General features: G+C 38.4%; 1 protein-coding gene across 3 annotated transcripts in view; it reads left to right on the top strand.

Moving 5' to 3' along the window:
- Positions 1 to 20,975, top strand: part of LOC147698064 (interleukin-18 receptor 1-like) — a 477,649-nt gene that overhangs the window by 261,392 nt on the left and 195,282 nt on the right. For 2 of the 3 annotated variants that reach the window (XM_086934735.1, XM_086934733.1), the window contains exon 5: positions 13,107 to 13,175. The exons of the other annotated variant lie outside the window; for it this stretch is intronic. In XM_086934735.1, coding sequence (XP_086790861.1) covers positions 13,107 to 13,175 — 69 coding nt within the window. The remainder of the gene's footprint in view (positions 1 to 13,106; positions 13,176 to 20,975) is intronic. 3 annotated transcript variants of the gene reach the window in all.

The following is a 20,975-nucleotide window of genomic DNA, read 5'->3' as shown; positions in this document are numbered from 1 at the left end:
GCTCCCATTCTAGTTCAATATTCGATTTAACCCGTATGCAGTTAGGAGTAGATACAGTTTTATAAACAAAAGAGGTACTGGGAATAGTGTCAGATGAAATTTGGTATAAGGGAGTATCAGGAATCAGGGAAGTAGGAATTGGATGAGAATTGAAACTCTGTAAACAATCCTGGAGTATTGGTGCTAAAATGTTATACTGTTGAATGAAGGAATCAGTAAGGTTAAAGGTCACTTGCAGATGATGAAAAGGTAGGATCACATTATTAACAATCATTCGATTAACATAAAAAAATACCCTTTTCTCTCTATTGTTTGTAATAAAAGGATTTGTGACGGAATTTGGTATGTTTGTTAAACCATTTTGAGAAGGCAAGGAAAAACAATACTTATCAAAATTCTTAAAGAAAAGTGTATGAAGCAGATACTGAGAATAATTAAAAATTGGAAATTTGGAGATAAAAGTACAATTAGTCATATATACTATATCCTTAACTGAGAAATCATTTAATAATGAACATTCAACATTGACCCAAGCAGGTTTAGACAAATCTTGATAATCTTTAGACAAAGCGTAAAATTGACGTATCAGGAAAGCATTGTCATACTATTAAAAATCAGGAAATCGTACAACTCCCTCAGTCTTGGGACGAAGTACTTTGGACAAGGCAATACGTGCATGCTTATTATTCCAAAGAAACTTAACACATAAAGAATTAACCTGTGTAAAATAATATTTGGGGATTTCGAATGGTAACATTGACAATGTGAACAATACTTGGGGAACAATCATCATTTTAATTGCATCTAGTCTGCCCCACCATGATAAAAATAAAGGAGATCAAGAATTCAACAAATTGGTAATTTTAAGTATTAAAGCAGTAAAGTTATGGGATAGTGTATCACGTAAGTTAGATGAGAACCATGAGCCTAGATATTTAATTTTTTGAGGACACCATGTAAAATCGGTAGAATCAAGCATATGTCTATAACATGAAGGGTTTAAAGGCAAAATCTCAGTTTTGGAGAACTTGAATTTATAACCTGAAACAGTAGAGAATAATGAGATTTCGTGTAAAAATGGGGGTAGAGAAGAGGCAGGATTGGACATATAAATAGGAACATCATCTGCATATGCAGAAAGTTTATTTGGTGAGACTTTAGGGTAAAACCAGTAATAAGGGGGTTGCTTCTAATGCTTTCGAGAAAGGGTTCCATACATAGTAAGAAAAAAAGTGGGGAGAGGGAGCAACCCTTACGAGTACCTCTTTGGAGTGAAAAATATGGGGAGAAAAGACCATGAACAAAAACACATGCTTTTGGATTTGTATATAACAATTTAACATATGAAATTAACTTTGGTCCAAAACCGAACCCTAGTAAAGTGTGTATCATGAAATCCCAATTAATTTGGTCGAAGGCTTTTTCTGCATCCAAAGATAATGCGACTAAGGGAGAGGGATATTTTTTGCTCAGGGAAATAATATTAGAAAATATTCTGGCATTTTCAGAGCCTAAACGTCTTGATCTGGGTTAATAAGAGAAGGGATCAATTTCTTGAGACTAGAAGCTAAGATCTTTGCAAAAAATTTTACAATCATAATTGATTAGTAATATAGGACTAAAGTTTTTGTAATAGGAGGGGTTTTTGTCTGGCTTAGGGATGACAAAAATAAGGGCTTCTAAGAAAGAGCCACAGGCCTTAGAGTTGGATATAAAGGATTAAAAAATTCTAATAATTTAGGAGCAAAAATTGATGAGAAGGCTAAAAATAACTCAGCTGAAATGCCATCAGGGCCAGGAGCCTTCAATTATTTCAAGGATTTTAACCCCTTCTGTGCTGCGCGAATTTCCCCCCGGTGCTGAACGTTCCATTGGGCCTATGGAACCATGACGGAACGGTTCCGTCATAAGCACAGGCCACCTTATGCTCATGACGGAACCGTTCCGTCATGAGCATGGAAGGGGTTAAAGCATCAGATAATTCTTGAAGAGAAATATCCTCTCCAAGTGGTGTGAAAATATCCGGGAGGGTTTTAGGTGTAGGGATAACTTGAAAAAAGGGGGTAAAATCTTTTTTCAGGTCCTACTCAGCAAACCCCAAAATAAAGACTTATTCTCTATTGATGATGGTTAATAAACCAGAAACACGTGTCTAAAGATCAGCACTATCTGCGCCAACCTTGGCGAAATACTCAAAAATATCGGAGCGAGCTACAAGAGACTGCATTTACCAGAATGCCAAGGGCAAACCTTGCCTGAGAGGTCAGCGGTGTGCTCCCACATCTTGTTGTCTATTTAAAGTACTCCTGTGAGTCATTGAGCTGACAAGCTCTTGGATGAAGCACCTGCGCGCTAGTGAGAGGTATTGGACCTGTTTTAATTTTTGGCAGCCTACTCAGCAAACCCCATAAGAAAGACTGTATTCTCTACTGATGACGGTTAATAAACCAGAAACACGTGTCTAGAGATCAACACTATCTGCGCCAACCTTGGCGAAATACTCGAAAATATCAGAGCGAGCTACAAGAGACTGCATTTACCATAATGCCAGGGGCGAACCTTGCCTGAGAGGTCAGCGGTGTGCTCCCACATCCTGTTGTCTATTTAAAGTACTTCAGTGAGGCATTGAGCTGACAAGCTCGTGGAGGAAGCACCTGCGCGCCAGTGAGAGGTACCGGACCTGTTTTAATGTTTGGCAGCCTACTCAGCAAACCCCATAAGAAAGTCTGTATTCTCTACTGATGACGGTTAATAAACCAGAAACACGTGTCTAGAGATCAGCACTATCTGCGCCAACCTTGGCGAAATACTCAAAAATATCGGAGCGAGCTACAAGAGACTGCATTTACCAGAATGCCAGGGGCGAACCTTGCCTAAGAGGTCAGCGGTGTGCTCCCACATCCTGTCCGTCTCAAAAATATAGCAGATTAGGATTCGTTCTTGTAAATTTGAGGTTGTTATATTATCAAAGACCACAACATGTTCCACACTTTATAAAAAGAGTATTCAGCAGTAATAATAAAATAACCTAAAGGCTGACACATTAAATATCATTGTAGGCTCCTACCTAAAAAATGGATATTTTTTCCTTGCCTCAGAGAATATTATAGTAATGTTCATGAAAGCACTTTGGTAAGACAGTCATTGCTCAATCCTTGTCACAGTTTCATGAAATAGAAAAAAGAAAAAAAACATTATCTGCAAGCATATAAAGTTAACAGTAGGCAGAAAGAGAGAAATATGTGTGGCTCAATACACAATGGCAGGAACGTTGAACAATGCAATTTGCTCCGAGAGGGTGGCGTTAAGTAGCTAAGCTCCGTGTAGTAACAGTGCCAACAGTATCAGTTTAAAAATGGCGTAGCTCCAATTTGTGCAGAAAGGTGTTCAAAAAGAATAGTAATGGTGGTATCCAGTTAAGTGAGAAAATAAAAATAGGTGCCAGTTAATCATTGTGGGCATTAGAAAACAAATTGCTCACATAGCTACATATCCAGAGCAAAAAAGGCCCAAAGATAATTTATTAATACCTCCTTCATGAGGAAAAACAGGCCGCTGTGAAGAGAAAACGTGAGGGCTCGCATCAAATACAAAAAGGCGGGCGCCCGCGATTGTACGCGCTAAAACCCCCCGCCGCAGCAAAGGGGCTCGAAACTGGTGCTCTGAGCTTAAACGTTCCTGGAAAAGTTCACTGCACCCTAACGGAGCCATTGCAGAGCTTCACAGTCATGAGTGCAGGTAAACGAGGCTTCACATATCCATTAAAGTCTCGCTTCGGAGCGGAGCTCAAGCAGGAAGCGCAATTTTCCTTTGGCGTGCAAGCCACGCCCCCACTATATGCTTTCCTGTCCGTAAAGAACAAGGGATGAGACTTGGCTGCTACTGTAGTCAAAGCCTCATTCTATTTTCCAGTGCAAAATTACCACCCACTAAAATCGTCTCTGGTTCTTCCACATCCAGGAAAAAACCGTGCGGAATAATGGGCACATTTGAAATCAGGGCGAGTGGAATTCCAAGAGGCAATTTCGGTCTACCTGACTCCTAACGAGAGCCTAAGAGCCCTAATGACTTCATTGTGCTTCAGTAAAGATTTGTGTCAGATTCGAGGGAGCCTGTCTCAGAAAAGTTTATTTGTGATTTCAGATACCACTTGTAAATCTCCAAGGTACTGGAACTTGCTACAAAAACATTTTATTACATTTATTTATATTATTACTTTGTTCACAAAACAATTGCACAATTATTGCTTTAGCAATACATTTCCTACACATTTGGTTAGTTACATAATTGCCTTTAAATTCCATTAGTTCGAAAAGTTATACTATCCATTGTAACATATGTTTACCACCCCATCCCAGTGCCCAAACTTGCTAACAATAAACATTTGTTTAGGACTCTAGAGGTGGTGAGCAACAGCCTAGGGTACAGTAAACTGTTACAGAAAATGATTTGTGTCTTTCTCCAGAGAACCTGCTACAGAATGGATTTCATACCATTTTCCTTCCTTCCTCTGCTCCCTGCTTTCAAGTTGTCACTTTGCATTTCCTGCATACCTGCTTCTACATGCAAGTTTTGGTACTAGTTAACAATATTAGAAAAACTTCTTCCGGAACATGTTGAAAAGCATTTAGACCCATCATAATTACTATTATCATAACTAACCAGCATTAACATATGTATTTTGGACATAGAAATCAAAGAGTAATAGGCTTGTTGAGGTGAATAAGCCACTTTATGTTGAAGTTACACCCTCTCTGTGGTTTAGCCTGCTGAAAACAAATGAAGAGTCATTGCCATTGTTTCTTTGTACCTTCAATAGAAGACTGATGACGCTGAGTTCCACATTCTAGAGTTACTCAGGAACCTCTGGCCTATGGTCTTTGCTGCCTGCTGAGTAAGTGTGGAGGGGAGGAAACAATTTCTATGGATTTGTCATTTCCCTGTCTCCATGCATCTAAAGGAGCACAGACTTTTGATTCAAGTTGCTGAATTTATTATAAGGCCAAAAAGAGCATTACATAAGTACATCTCAATATCAAGGTATAGAGATGCAAGAACACTAATACAAAACCAAGTCCACAAATGTTATGTTATGTTATGTTATTTTTACTTATACCGCGCACAGCTGCCCCAGCGAAGGGGCGTCCTGGCGCTTTGACAAGGCAAACACAACACAACAATGGTAAAAGGCAAAAGGGCTACAGGAACAGCATAAGGGCTAAACAAATAAGAAGGTCTTGATGGCACGTCTAAACTGAAGAAGGTCATCAATGGCTCGAATATGAGGAGGAAAGGAATTTACTCGGCACAATAGGCACAGAAAAATGAATTCCAAAACAAGAACACAACTGAGTGTAGATGCTGCATCCAAATCCTTCTTCATTTATATTTCAGAATTACAAAAAAATAATCTGTCCCTACTCTACTCCCAGACTGACATCCCTACTTACCTTCCCAGTTGATTCTCCTTAAAAGGTGTCTGCACATGAAGACTTCCTAAAAAGAACACTCACGTTAAATGGGTCAAGTAACGTAAAGCCACGGAGCTCATTCTAACATGCTCCTGATAGAGCGCACGGGACAACTAGCTCAATTTTGCCATACTTACCTGGGCCCATAAAACATTCACACTTTGAACTAGCAGTCCTGCCTGTGATTACTAACTAATCACCTATCAGTACTTGGAGTCTTTTTAGGACTTATGCCTGCAAACCATGACTTACCAATCCTTGTCACCTTTGCTATAAGTCCTAGGGATCGAAGAGGGAGTTAGCTTAAACAGGCAATATTTAAACACATTTACCTTTACTGTAATAACCACAGACTCAGGGAAAGTTTTAAAAGCTTTATCTATGCAAGATTTTCTGAGTCAAAAAGAAAGAGGCCACAGTACTGTGACCATAAATTTTACAAGCAAGAATATAATCAATAGGACATGAAGTTTGTAAGAAATCACAGTAACACCTTTAAACATTGGTACCTGGGAAGGGTGAGAAAGGGAAATAGAACAATGACATACCACATGAATTATATTTACCTAGAATGGTGCAATGACCAATCCTAGTCACAGGCTGGGGCAAATAAGGGATGTCCCCACGAGAGAACAGTCTTAGACTGAATTTCACACCTAGTTCTTAAGTTCTAGGGTGAACATTTCATTCTAAAAAAAAAATATTTATAAAGCATGCCATTAATATGGCGGGAGAGGTAAAGTTACAATGTTTTATATACGACTTCTATCAGTGTATGGTAAGACCAATTACTAGCTTATATCCCTACAGATGCCAAATTCATAAGTAGATGACTGATATACACCCTTGTTTGAACTGCAGTTATTAAGTACTCCCCCCTATGAACACGATGTTTGGTTTTTAAACAGAGAGAATAAACAAGACACAATGTCCACAATGCAAAAGATAAAGTAAAAAATTTTTAAGATAAAACTTTTCACACCAAGAGTTACTCTGTCAAACATTTATTGTATGTATACACATAGTTAAAATTTCATTATTACACAGTATAAAAAAATTTTCAAAACAACATCATTAAATACATTTGAATAAACACAGTTAAAAACAAAGAATCACAGGTCGACGCGGCGTTTCGGTTTCTTCGATTAGTACCTTCTTCAGGACAGATTCTACATCAAATTTAAAAATGTAAAAAAACAGAGTTACTCTAAGTTGCATTGGTGCAGTCTATTAAGTTTTCACAAAGTTATGATTAATCACAATTGTGGTTGCTACAGTTAAACTTTGGGCATCTCTAGTCCAAAAACAACATTTATTTTCACATAGGGTTTTCAGTTTGCACACTAATACCCTTCTGAAAAAATGTCTAAGGTTTTATTAAAACATTATTCGCTCCTTTGAGGCATTGAGTTATGCGAACATGTTCACCATATTCTTTGTACTCATACCCTTTGAACAAATCTAATAGTGTTTACCTCTCCCATGGACTTGTGTGGTCCAATGCTTGTGGAGCTTGGATGAAACCAACTCCTATTCATGCATTAAGGGTATTTCTAAATTTATTGCGTACCTTAAAACCAGTGGAATGGATTCTCCACCGGACAGCGTTTTTCTGTTCAAAAACTAGTTGCCTTCTTACTTGTGAGCTTAATGTCAATTTCTGTTTGGTATTTCCCCTTAGATAAAAAATGGATATAGAAAAAGGATATTAACACCTCAGTTTCTACATGTGGTGTCCACGTATACTGGTGTAATAAAGTACGTGTTTGTAGGTGAAGGTCGAAATATCCCTGACTACAAATATTGTGTGTGAATATTAAAAATTAATATATACCTTTCAGTAGCACTTGATATGCTTTATCTTTGAATCCATTCCACTGGTTTTAAGGTACGCAATAAATTTAGAAATACCCTTAATGCATGAATAGGAGTTGGTTTCATCCAAGCTCCACAAGCATTGGACCACACAAGTCCATGGGAGAGGTAAACACTATTAGATTTGTTCAAAGGGTATGAGTACAAAGAATATGGTGAACATGTTCGCATAACTCAATGCCTCAAAGGAGCGAATAATGTTTTAATAAAACCTTAGACATTTTTTCAGAAGGGTATTAGTGTGCAAACTGAAAACCCTATGTGAAAATAAATGTTGTTTTTGGACTAGAGATGCCCAAAGTTTAACTGTAGCAACCACAATTGTGATTAATCATAACTTTGTGAAAACTTAATAGACTGCACCAATGCAACTTAGAGTAACTCTGTTTTTTTACATTTTTAAATTTGATGTAGAATCTGTCCTGAAGAAGGTACTAATCGAAGAAACCGAAACGCCGCGTCGACCTGTGATTCTTTGTTTTTAACTGTGTTTATTCAAATGTATTTAATGATGTTGTTTTGAAAAAAATTTTATACTGTGTAATAATGAAATTTTAACTATGTGTATACATACAATAAATGTTTGACAGAGTAACTCTTGGTGTGAAAAATTTTATCTTAAAAAATTTTTACTTTATCTTTTGCATTGTGGACATTGTGTCTTGTTTATTCTCTCTGTTTAAAAACCAAACATCGTGTTCATAGGGGGGAGTACTTAATAACTGCAGTTCAAACAAGGGTGTATATCAGTCATCTACTTATGAATTTGGCATCTGTAGGGATATAAGCTAGTAATTGGTCTTACCATACACTGATAGAAGTCGTATATAAAACATTGTAACTTTACCTCTCCCGCCATATTAATGGCATGCTTTATAAATATTTTTCTTTTAGAATGAAATGTTCACCCTAGAACTTAAGAACTAGGTGTGAAATTCAGTCTAAGACTGTTCTCTCGTGGGGACATCCCTGTCTTTTAAGATTCACTATCCCCCCAGTCCCCTATTAGCCTGTGCGGGGTCCTCCTTTACTTTTGAACTGGGGCAAATAAGGACCAGGCTCCGACTAATGAGGTACCCACGGGACAAGACAGGTGCAGATCAGGACAGGTGACCTCAGCTAAGTGCAACGCCGGCGTCGCACCCCTCTCTCTCAGCAGCAAGCCAATTAGTACCCCAACTGGGTAATCGATAATTTCCACCACACCTTGATTCTTCTGACAGAGTGCTCCACCAGCACCTCTGCTCTCGATCTCCTATAGCAAGCGTTGGGTCAGCGACAGGTCAGCTACACGGACAAGTCGGACAATTTCTCTAACTAAACCTACCTTAGGTATACCATTTCGAGGAGAATGTACCACCCCTAAAAGTTGCAAATCTATGTGTTCCCCTTCAGTGATTGGTCAGAAGGACGAGGAGAGGTCATCACACCATACCAAGATGAGATCATCTCAATTGACTTGAATTGATCAAGTTCCCGCCCACAATTTATTTCATCACGATTTTATTAAGCCCACCGATATTATTTCATTTTAGCATGCAATGTTATAACATTTTGAAAGTCTTCTTCCTTCTCCCAGGTCATGGGGTGAGATTATCAGGCGCATCGCGGGTAAGACAATCCCTGGCACAGTTTCATTGCCACAGTTCGAGGTCTCTCGTTTCTCCCGGCACATGCGCAGTGCATATTCAAAATGGCGTTTCAAGTCACCCCTTAGGTACAAATACGAGCTAGTAAAAAAGTCAAAGAAAAACATATTAGAATACAAAAATAAATGAATGCACTGTATACCACTTATCTCTACTCTAACCCCATTACTTTATTTTAACTTTTGCAGTAATAGTTAAGCAGAAGAAACAAGTATAGTACAAGCAGCAGCTTCATAAGCATTAGCATGTGAAATTTTAAGCGGCCAATTCTGGCACTAGTGCGCAGTAGCGAGAAGTTCCCACCAAAAGCAGAGATAAGTCACACAACGCAGATGTGGCAGACGCATGCGCAGTAAAGTTCTCGCGTTTTCGGCGGCCATATTAAGACACTCAGGTTTATGTTAGTAAAAGCACATAGGTATGCTTCCCCAAGATACTAAAAATGTTGTGTAATGCAGATATTAGTAAACAAAAGATGTTGATTAATTAATTAGAGGTTATTTCCAGAGGGTTGAATACAAGCAAGTTTCTGTGCATGTGAAACCTTGCTCCATCACTCCCTTTGCTCAGTCCAAAGCAGAAGTCCTCCCGAATCTGTCCCTGTCTCTAATACAAAAAGACAAAGTTACACCCCTAACAGGTCACATGACAACCTATTCTGAGAACACCTCCTTTAGGTAACTGTCCATAAAACTCCAATGAATTCTGGCTTTGTCCGACGACCTTGGTTCCCAGGTTTCTCCAAGTACGAAAGGCGTCCTCCCTCCTATCTGTTCAAGCTCTTCAAAGACATTGATTTCCTCCCTATGTCTCTTCTTAAATATTAATAATGAGGTCGAATTGCTGCACCTGTAGTAATGATGAGTAAGAAAAACTCTCTGTAAATGCATAAATAGGGAGTCATTTGATAATATGTTAATGGATATCCGCGAGCTGACTTCTCCTGCACAGGTCTGCAGGCTTTTGACACCTATGATAAATGACGGTGCCCCCGGACCTATCGGCCTCCCAGTCACGATATTGAAATGTGCACCGGATGATTGGGCCAAGCTGTTATCCTCCTGTACAACCACGCATTCATTACATCCCAGATCCCAGATTCATGGAGAGGCTTGATTTTATGCCCAATTCTTAAAAAAGGAGATCCCTCCCTTCCTGCCATTTACCGACTCATAGCCTTATTAGATCTTGAGGCTAAGGTTTATGCTCGGTGTCTTCTCAAGTCATTAGAAGTATGGGTTGCGGAAAATAACATCTTACCATACTAGACTGTGCAATTACAGGTTTGAACCATGGCTCCATCTTTTGTGCTGCTGTCTTATCTTAGATGCCCACAAAATTGTTCTCCTAAAGCGATTATGCCAGAAAAGGGACATTTACATATGCTTGGAGGCATCTGCACTTTGCTTCACACGAACAGACACTCAAACGCTTGCAAGGTCCGGAAAATACGTGAGAATCTTGGAAGCCCTTTTTTCTCGTATCACCTCTCCCAATCTGGTCGCAACTCCTCAAACACTCATTACTGACTATTTTATAGTACCCCTTAGTGTTTTATCACTACACTAAGTCACAATGTTTATTCTATCTCTGTTTTGAACGTTTTTACTCGCAGTTAAGGCCACTGTGTAAGCTTGCCTTGTCTGAACAATGTTTTTTAAATGTGATGGCCAGTTTGGCCCTGCCATCAAGGATGTAAAGATGTTTTGGAGGCATTTCCATTGGAATGGATTTAACTAACTGTGCAAAGAAGCTAATACATTTATTAATAAAGTTAAATGCATACATACTACTTAAACTTATAACTTGAGAGCAGACAAGGAGCAACAAAACTCAGAGAATTTAAAGTTAGGCCAATAAGATTGGCTAACCTAAGAACATCCATTAATACACACACATTACACAAGTTTCTTATATGAATCGCTTACACAAAAATTGATACATTTTATATATGCGTAATATTCGTAATATGCATGCATAACTACATTATTTCTTTAAGCATGTGCCAAATCCTAAACGTTCTCGTATACAGCATTGCAGATTCTTTTTCTACTGTTCTGATATAACGATAGAGGCTTCATTCTATTAACATAAATTTCAACAAAACAACGAATATATACCAGTGGACATTATTCATGAGTATAATGCACCCCTACAATTTTATTAAGAGCGCTGAGCGCTCTATCAAGACCGTCCAAGGCATTTGCTCTATACATAATTCTCCAGCTTCCTGAGATTATAGGAGAAGTGGTGGGTCTCGAGTACTTGCTAAAAGTACTGCAGTCCAATTAAAAGTAGGACATGTCTGACATCCTAAGATACCGTATCCTGCTTCAGGAAAGAATGTGTGCCTCATTCCTGGCAGCATTCTTCAAAAAAAGAGTTGTTTCTGGCCCCAACAAACTTCCTTTATAGCCTAAGACATTACATCCCGATTACAGCAAGGTCATATATCTGACTCCAGTGACCTCTAGTAACAACCTGAGGTATTGCAGCTGGCTATAGAAAACAATTTGCATCTGACACCTAGTAAACCTCTTACCATAGGAAGTATTTGACATTTTAGTTTTATCAGACAACTGCAGCACGTCATTATTTTTCCCTTACTTTCCTGCAACTTATTTTATACAGTCTTTCCATTTTCCACTTAATTCCATAACCTAAAATGTTAGGGTGACGTATTCTAGAAAATGCACGAATGCGTATAATGCCATGACAATGACTATTATTAAAACAACCCAACACAGACATATCTAGTAGTAGATAGCAATCAATCAAAAATTGATGCTCTTGTACAAGTGAATATGAACATGTATGTTTGAGCCACGCCCTCCCTTTCAACTGGCCTGCTGAAAATAAACGCCTGGTAAATTTTATGTTATTTTTTTCCTTAAACTTTCAATAAAAGAAATTCAAGCACATCCGCTATTTTCATAATTCTCTGGAATCCTGAGATTAAAGGGACAGTGGGGGGTACCTATGGGACCTTGAGGATTTATATAAGGTGCTGCCGCCTGGCTAGCGGCAGGATATATGGCTGACTCAGGTACATAAAAAACAGCCTAGGCTACTACACACTGCTTCAGAAAAAAAACATTTGTAACACCACCGACCAATAATAACGAGCTAGCGCACTGCAGCTTGCCTCATAATTGTTTAGTATCTGACTCCATACACCTCTTGTAAAGACCTATGGCACTCAGCTCCACTACAGAAATTAATCTGTAATGACCTTGTTCCTGAATGTATTTGAGTGTAGCTCAGGGGGCCTCTAATAGCAACTAAGAATTCTGCAACCGATTACAACATGAACCTATGACCTAGTCTAAGGTACTACAGAAACAATTGTTTCTGACTCCAGGGGCACATAAGGTACTATGGTGTACTACAGAAAACGTCTTTCTGACTCCAGGGTCCTCTAGTAACACCCGAAGGTAACACAGGCTGTAAAGGATTTGTGTTGGATTCCATTGAGGCTTTCAGCGAGGCATCTATCGAAAGGATTTATATCTGACTTCACAGTCAGCTAGTAACTACCTAAGGTACAGCAGCCTCCTACAGCAAGTACCATTGTCTGATTGGAGGGATCTTTAGTAGCAAGCATTAGCAAGCTAATATGCCTGACTTGCTTTTTCAGTTACCTGCCAGAGCTATTGGCCTTGGCAAAAGGTTGGTTAAAAAAATGGGGAACCTTTTGACTTTGCCAATACTTGTTTTCTTTTGAAGACAGTAAACGTGTCTAATTTACATATCAGGTTAGCTTTCTGATCTGTAATTCAACAAGAAGTATTTGAATCTTCTGATCTTCTGTATGCCAGAGGCCTGAATTAGACCATACTACCACAGAAGCTCACGTTTTGTGATAAAGTGGTATGAGTGTGTATATCCTGTACTTTGCCATCTTTCACCCAAGAGTTACAGTACTTGCTGACCATAAAATGTTTTGTGATCCAGCCTGTAAATGCAAATGTATCTCATGTGGATGTCATGAAATTATTTTAAGGATCCAACCCTTCTAGATTTACATTTGCCTCCCGTCAGTTTTATTTGCTACAAGGCCAGAATAAGAGATATTACATTTCTTATAAGTGTGCTAATTTTTCTTCCACAGATCCTGAAGAGAGTGTGATCCCAAATATACTAGAGGGTGATTCAATTAGTTCTGAAGCAGTTGAAATAGGTAAGTATTAAAATCACATTCTGTGTATTCGTTTTAAAATCATTGAGCTTTTAAGAACATATCGTAAGCACTTATATAAAAGGATATGATGAAAAAATATGTTGCTCTCCAGTTTTCAAAGTGTGATATGAACCAAAGCAAGATCCAAAATGACTGTGTTCTATTTTTTTTTCAAACTACAAAAGTAGTGCTAAATTGGTTCGCTTCATTTTTTATGGGGAAGGATTTCCCTTGTAAAGGTTCTACTTTAGCCTGGGTGACATTTTAATTCTTTAGCAGGTCAGGAGGCGAGGATTATGTTTATCTTTCTTTTATTCAACTCTCCAGCAGATTTTACCGAACATTAACATCAGAACTAACTTTCCCATGAACACGAGGGAAAAGGAAGAACTACCATTCAGTCAATTATCAGTCCCAACTGGCAACAACAGTCCTTTGTCTCTCTCTCTCTGCCTCCTCTATCTTTAATACTTCATTAGCCATCAGTTAAGTACCTCTAGCTCCCTTCAACAATTTACTAGACCTGTCAGCCTTAGGGTGGTCTTCTCCCCAATTTTTTACCTTACTCCTCAATTTTTCAGACATAATTTTTGGTTGGCTTTAGGACTCTGAGCACTTTATCACTGCTACTCAGTGTTAAAGTGTGTATGCTCACTCCTTTAAACAAGGCTCATAGCCAATTGGCATATTTAATTTACTTATGAGACCCTAGTAAAGTGATACTATAAGTGTCCAGGGCCTGTAAATTAAATGCTGCTAGCGGGCCTTCAGCACTGGTTGTGCCACCCACTTAAGTATAGCTCTTTGATGCCTCCTGCCATTGCAGAACCTGTGTGTGCAGTTTAAACTGCCATTTTAACCTGGCAAAATTAACCTTTTGCCAGGCCCAAACCTTCATTTTTAATACATATAAGTTACTCTGAGAGTAGTCCCTGGACAGCCCAGAAGGCAGAGTGCAATTTATTTAAAAAGCAGGACATGTGCTGTTATATTTTACTTGTCCTCCTGGTAGTACAAAACTCTTTACATTATTTTTTCACTATTGCAAGGTCTATCGCTCCCATAGGGTAATTTTTGAGTTGGCTTATTTATTTTATATGTGAAACTACCAAATGGGAAGCGATGACCCCTTCAAGTTTGGTGTCTCTGAAATGACAATTTAAATTCCTAACTAATGGTGAAGTCAGATTTTAAATTGCAATTCTCAAAATGTCACTTTTAGAAAATTACAGTATTAAAAAAACAAGCTCTATCCTTGTGCTCTTCTACTGTTGCACTGCGTGTAGACGAGATCAACTCCCCCCAATGTATCATATTCATCCAGGTATTCCGCGGTACTCCTTTTAACCAATGTAATTTTCATCTTCATTATTGCAGTATTATTCTTAATATTGTTCACCACAACGGAGACAGTGGGATACAATCTGTAATCTTTATTAGACGTTTCTAATACATGCAGTATGCCATTCTAGGCTTCGTACAACACTATGTACAAATTGTTCCACATGTGAGGTGAGCACAACATGTATTGTCCCAATGCATTTCGAGCCCCAGAGGCTCTTTATCAGGGGATTCTAAAACATATAAAATGAACAGTATGACTTAACTAATCCAGTGTGATTTATGTATAATCAAAACAAAATATGAAACAGTAATTTTCAAAAGAAACTTCCTACATAATGCCCCCTTTCCTTGCCCTCCCATTAGAGAAAATCATGATGGTAAATACAACACCCTACTGTCCTCCCATCCTACCTGATCCTGTGTTAACTCAAGTCTTTCCAATAATACCAGAAATCTCACGCTAGCCCCTTCCTACAGACACTCATCTCCCCTCTCATGGTTTTCCCATTCCTCTCCTTGCTATCCCTCTCCCTTAACCCTCCATTAACACTCTCCTTCCTTCGGGTCCCTCCCACTCTTTCTCGCTGTTGCCTACATATAACTCTCTTCCTTTCCCTCTATCCCTCGCTATTACCATGTACATGAAACCTCATTCCCTTCCTCACCCTGTTCCTTACTACTTACATATGGCCACCTCCAAAAATCTCACCTACTTTTGCTACTCTTCATGTAAACACTGCTTCCTCGTTCTTCTTGATTGCTAATCCATGAGTTCACACTTGCGTCCTCTTAAATAACCGCCAAGCATGCTCGTTAACTACCTCCACGTGACTGCTTCCCCCACTGCATTCACATGATATTATCAAAAGGCTACACCTGAAATATTTGAAAAATTTGAGTTAACACAGATTTCGGTAGGATGGGACGACAGTAGGGTGTTGTATTTACCATCATGATTTTCTCTAATGTGAGGGCGAGGGTAGGGGGCATTAAGTAGGAAGTGTGTTTTTGAAAATTACTCTTTCACAATTTTCTGATTTTTTGGGATATTATACATGAATCACACTGGATTAATTAAGTCATACTGTTCATTCTATACTTTTCAGAATCCCCTGACAAAGAGCCTATGGGGCGAAATGCATCGGGACAATACATGTTGTGCTCACTTCTCATGGAGATCAATTTGTACTTACTGTTCTACGAAGCCTAGAATGGCATAAATCATAAATGAGAAACTTCTAATAAAGATTACAGCTTGTATCCCACTGTCTCCATTGTGGTGAAGAATATTAAGAATAAGACTGCAATAAGGAAGGTGAAAATTACGTTGGTTGAAAGGAGTACCGCAGAATACCTGGATGAATATAATAAATTGGAGGGAGTCGTTCCCATCCACCGCAGTGCAACAGTAATAGAACAATAGGATAGAGCTCGGTTTTTTAATACTGTAGTAATAGTTGTGGTTTGGGATGATCCACAATACTGCTCGCACGCATTTTTCAAATTAAGTTATTCCAGTATGGCGTCTTATCAAAAGAAGGAGTGCATGCTCATCACGTCTTTTCTACTTCTAGCAAATTGGCCTTTTCTTATCTTAGTCATTTGGTGCCTGCAACCTGTCTCTGGTCACATGACTGGGTGTTGTTGGCAGTTGGACTTTGTGTATTCCTCCTAGACAGCCACACACAATCGGAGCTTAGGTGTGACTAAATGGCCCTTCGATGGCAGGATGGGAGGGAGGAGCAGGGCCCAGCCTCACTTATACCTGAAGAGGATGTGTCCTGTCACCCCACCGAGGGCTGCATACACTTGTAGTTAGTCTGGAGCCAGGGTGGGGAAGACAGGGCATCTGTGCACTTCAAAGGCATGCCTCTAGAAGCTTCTCCCAACTTCAAAGGCACAACTGTGTATAAAAGAAACACCCAAGATTCCACCACTTCAGTACACTCTTGGACCTGTGCATACCCTGTCAGGAAGTAGGACTGCGCTGTACTGCTATAAGGACTGCAACTCTTCTGGTCTGCTGCTCCGAAGGAATTGCTGCCCTGCTGTGCTAATCTGTTGTCTGTTGCCCTCTTGCCTGGGCGAGGAGGAATGGGCCTGCATCTCTTGAACTCAGAGTGACTCCAAGGGCTAGTTGGCTGGCCTCATGATCCGAAGCCTCAGGAACATAACAGGCTTTCAGCAACTTTGCACCTGCCCCTGGACTCCACCTGTGAGTGTACCCTGCCAGGTGGTGTCACCCCAGTCCTGTACCCTTGAACGTGGGCCTAATGTGCTTGCAGGCAGAACTGATGCATCTTCTCCGCTGAGCAATGCATCCCCGAGCACAATTGATGCATCTCCTCAGCGGAGCAGTGCATCTCTGAACAGAATCGCTGCATTATTGCTGCTGTGTGAATTGGACTTAGGTGAGAGAGAGAAAGCATGTCGACCAAGAAACATGATAAAGATCCATATCACGCACAGGGATACGCAGAGGAGAGTGCAGCCGCTTCATCAGGAACAGGCCTATAAGATTTAGCCTCTGCAACAGCATCCCTTACCAAAGAAATGAGAATGCCAAAAGAGGACGTACCCCAAGTATTGAAGAACAAGGTAAACTAATCCTAATTTTATGGAACATCGCTGGACTAATCACCTGCCTCAAGGATAAGGCTACACAAGATTATCTCCCAAAGCGGGACATTTTGTGCTTCCAGGAGACCTGGGCCAAGTCAAATACCCCAATAAGCGGGTTTTATGAACATCACAAACCAGCTACAAAAAATAACATCTTTGGTTGTCCGTCTGCTGGTCTTTCCATATTCCTAAATCATGCTTGTAAAATCAAAACCACAGTCATAAAAGTAGAAACACCAGACATCCAAGTTGTAACAATCGAGGGGCTGAGAAAGGGACAAGAGCCCCAGTTTCTACTATTCATTAATTGTTACATCAATTGATCATCATGGAAGATATACTCGTAAGATGTTAGCAATGCTATGTTCTCCTAATGCATTCAAAACAAACAACCATAAAAACTCAAAAAATAGTAAAAAATATTAAAAATCGCTCCAGGAAATCACGAAAAAAGGAGAGAAAGGTGACAATATTACATTTCTGAGTAATACACTAGTTTTCTCCCCAAAAAAAACTGCATCCTTCCATGGAATTATACTGCGAAGTACCGGAACCTGTAAAAAAGCATACATAACGAAACCCACCCACAGAACCCTCCAGAGATTTCAATATACACCTTAAAATTAATGTAAAACATGTAATAACACATATACTAAGCATAAAATAACACTAGGGGTTCCATTAGGATGTCGGGTGGATTGCCTCCGCCAGGGTAGCGGTGGCCACCTCCACCTTGGCGGAGGCAATCCGCCCGACATCCTTCCCTGCATTCCTCCCCGCCATATTACGATGGCAGAGGGGACCGCAGCAGTGGGAAACACCGCCCGCCTGTTTTCCGCCCCAGGCGCCTTGCGGCCGGGGCAGAAAAGGGATAACATGTTGGCGGTGTCTATCAGACACCGCCAGCCATATTAGAATAGGCATTTTTCAATGCCTTTCCGTGGCGGCAATGCCGCCATGGAAAGGCATGCGGTGTTCACTCTGGGGGGCCCCTGTGGGCCCCCAGAGTGACGGCCAAAGGGGGGTGGCACACGGGGGTACCTGTGGTGCCCCCCTGCATTTGCATAATCGCAGCGACAGGCACCGCGCGGTGCCTGCCGCTTCGATTATGCAAATGCGTGCATTTGTTTTTAACATTGTGGCGGGCGGTGCAGTGAGCACCACCCGCCACAATGTTAATTTGAGGAATGCACCCGCCACTGTGGCGGGCGCATCGTAATGCCAATGTCGGGACCCCCGCCCTTTAGGCGGGCGGTCCCGATCTCCGTTAGGGTGGCGGGCGGACTTTTTCCGCCCGCCATCCTAATGAAGCCCTAAGTCTGAAACATACACGACGCCTCCATAACAACGATTTTTCTCCAAAAACATACCAAAACCACGACTACATACACACAATAACACTACACACTTCGAATATACCCTCAAACACTACTACTCTCTAAGAAATATTAGTTAAAAATAACCTTACCTTTCTCTACGCGACGCAGCTCCCAACCGCGAGCTTCTCCAGTCCTGAATGAAGCAAAAAGTAGTCCCCTTAAACCATATTAGAAATGTTAACATACAAAATACAATGTTCTAATAAGAAATAAAATACATAGCCATACTTATAATTTATAATACAATTTTGTAAGACAAATTACAATTTAATTAGGTTAAATATCCTTTCTTTATAAATATGAAATAATATTATTACAATATTATTTAATAATAATAAATAAATATAGTAAAGATTATAATAAATATATATTAATTATTTAATGTTAATATATATTTATTATTAAAAAAATCCTTTATTTAAGTGAATATAGATAATAATTGCATGAGTAAATTAATAATATAAATAAATAAATAATAATATTTATGTGTATTATTAATATATTTTAAAAATGTAAATATTAAATAATAACTATTACAACTATAAGATTAAGTTAGTATTGGCTGAATGTTTTTGTTATAAATGTGAAAAAAATGTTATTATTAGTTAACAATTGTAAATTAATTTTAATAATTAATAGAAAATATTAATTATTAAAATTAATATTTCTAATTATGTATGTAAAACATGAAAATGTAATCAGAAGCAAGATATCCAACTAATTCATTATTTTACAATGTGATATATTATTATGAATAATGTTTGTTGGTAAAACAATTGTATACATATAACAATAATTAATGTATATGTATTCTTTATTAAGAACATTGTATTTAATATCTTTCAAAGTATTTTACAGTGTGTTTCATATTATATCTTTACTACATATATTTACTTTCTTGTTAGTTTATAATAATTTTTATATCAAACATGTATATTTAGTCATATTAATATATAATATATTAACATTATTAAATATAAATATAAGTAACAGTAAAAAACTGTGAATATAATTTTTAATAAATATTACTACTTGTTACCCAAATATAATTATGGACAGTTTTAATATTTTTTGTATAAATACTATATAATCATTTTTGTGAAAATGTACTACATTTATAAATAAAAATAAATGTAATTCTATACATCCTAGTTTTCAATATACTTATATGAAATGTTATTTTTTCTATTATTGTACTGTACATCTTATAAATACTAATTGACAAAAAACATTTAAAAAACATCCATGTGTACTTATTTTTCAAACATTATAACACAGTTTGTAAACATTTCTGGAAGGGTGCTGTACACTTACCAATTATAATTTACTATTCCAACTCCAGTCAGGCAAATATCAGGGAAGGTGCTGGACACTGACCAATTGTAATTTACTATTCCAACTCCAGTCAGGCAAATATCAGGGAAGGTGCTGGACACTGACCAATTATAATTTACTATTCCAACTCCAGTCAGGCAAATATCAGGGAAGGTGCTGGACACTGACCAATTATAATTTACTATTCCAACTCCAGTCAAGCAAATATCAGGGAAAGTGCTGGACACTGACCAATTATAATTTACTATTCCAACTCCAGTCAGGCTAATATCAGGGAAGGTGCTGGACACTGACCAATTATAATTTACTATTCCAACTCCAGTCAAGGTAATATCAGGGAAGGTGCTGGACACTGACCAATTATAATTTACTATTCCAACTCCAGTCAAGCAAATATCAGGGAAAGTGCTAGACACTGACCAATTATAATTTTCTATTCCAACTCCAGTCAAGCAAATATCAGGGAAGGGGCTGGACACTGAACAAATATAGTTTACTATTCCAACTCCAGTCAAGCAAATATCAGGGAAAGTGCTGGACACTGACCAATTATAATTTTCTATTCCAACTCCAATCAAGCATATATCAGGGAAGGTGCTGAACACTGACCAATTATAATTTACTATTCCAACTCCAGTCAGGCAAATATCAGGGAAGGTGCTGGACACTGACCAATTATAATTTAATATTCCAACTCCAGACATGCAAATATCATGGAAGGTGCTGGACACTGACCCTAATAATTACACATATTTAATCATTTTATATATTATTTTTATGAGATCATGTACTTATTATTTATAAATAAGTATATCATTTTTTTGTGTTATAGATTATATTTTTAATAATTTATTTATTAGTAGAAATAATTATACACAACGTTTTATGTTTGTTTTTATTAATTTTTGTGAATGTTTTAAATTTTTTAAATGTATATGTACATTTTCCAAATAAGAAAAAATGTATTTATTTATTGTGGGAATATCTAAATATTATCAAAATATTTTATAATTTAGAATACTTTTTTTCTCACCAGCCTTATCCCCTATTAACCCAACATCCCGCTCCTAAACATAACCAAATATTTCAATATTTCTATAATATTTCTAAAAAAAACTTT

Source organism: Lissotriton vulgaris, chromosome 8 (assembly GCF_964263255.1).
Source record: "Lissotriton vulgaris chromosome 8, aLisVul1.2, whole genome shotgun sequence".
In the NCBI taxonomy this organism is placed as follows: Eukaryota; Metazoa; Chordata; class Amphibia; order Caudata; family Salamandridae; genus Lissotriton; species Lissotriton vulgaris.
This window is presented reverse-complemented; position numbering and strand designations above follow the sequence as displayed.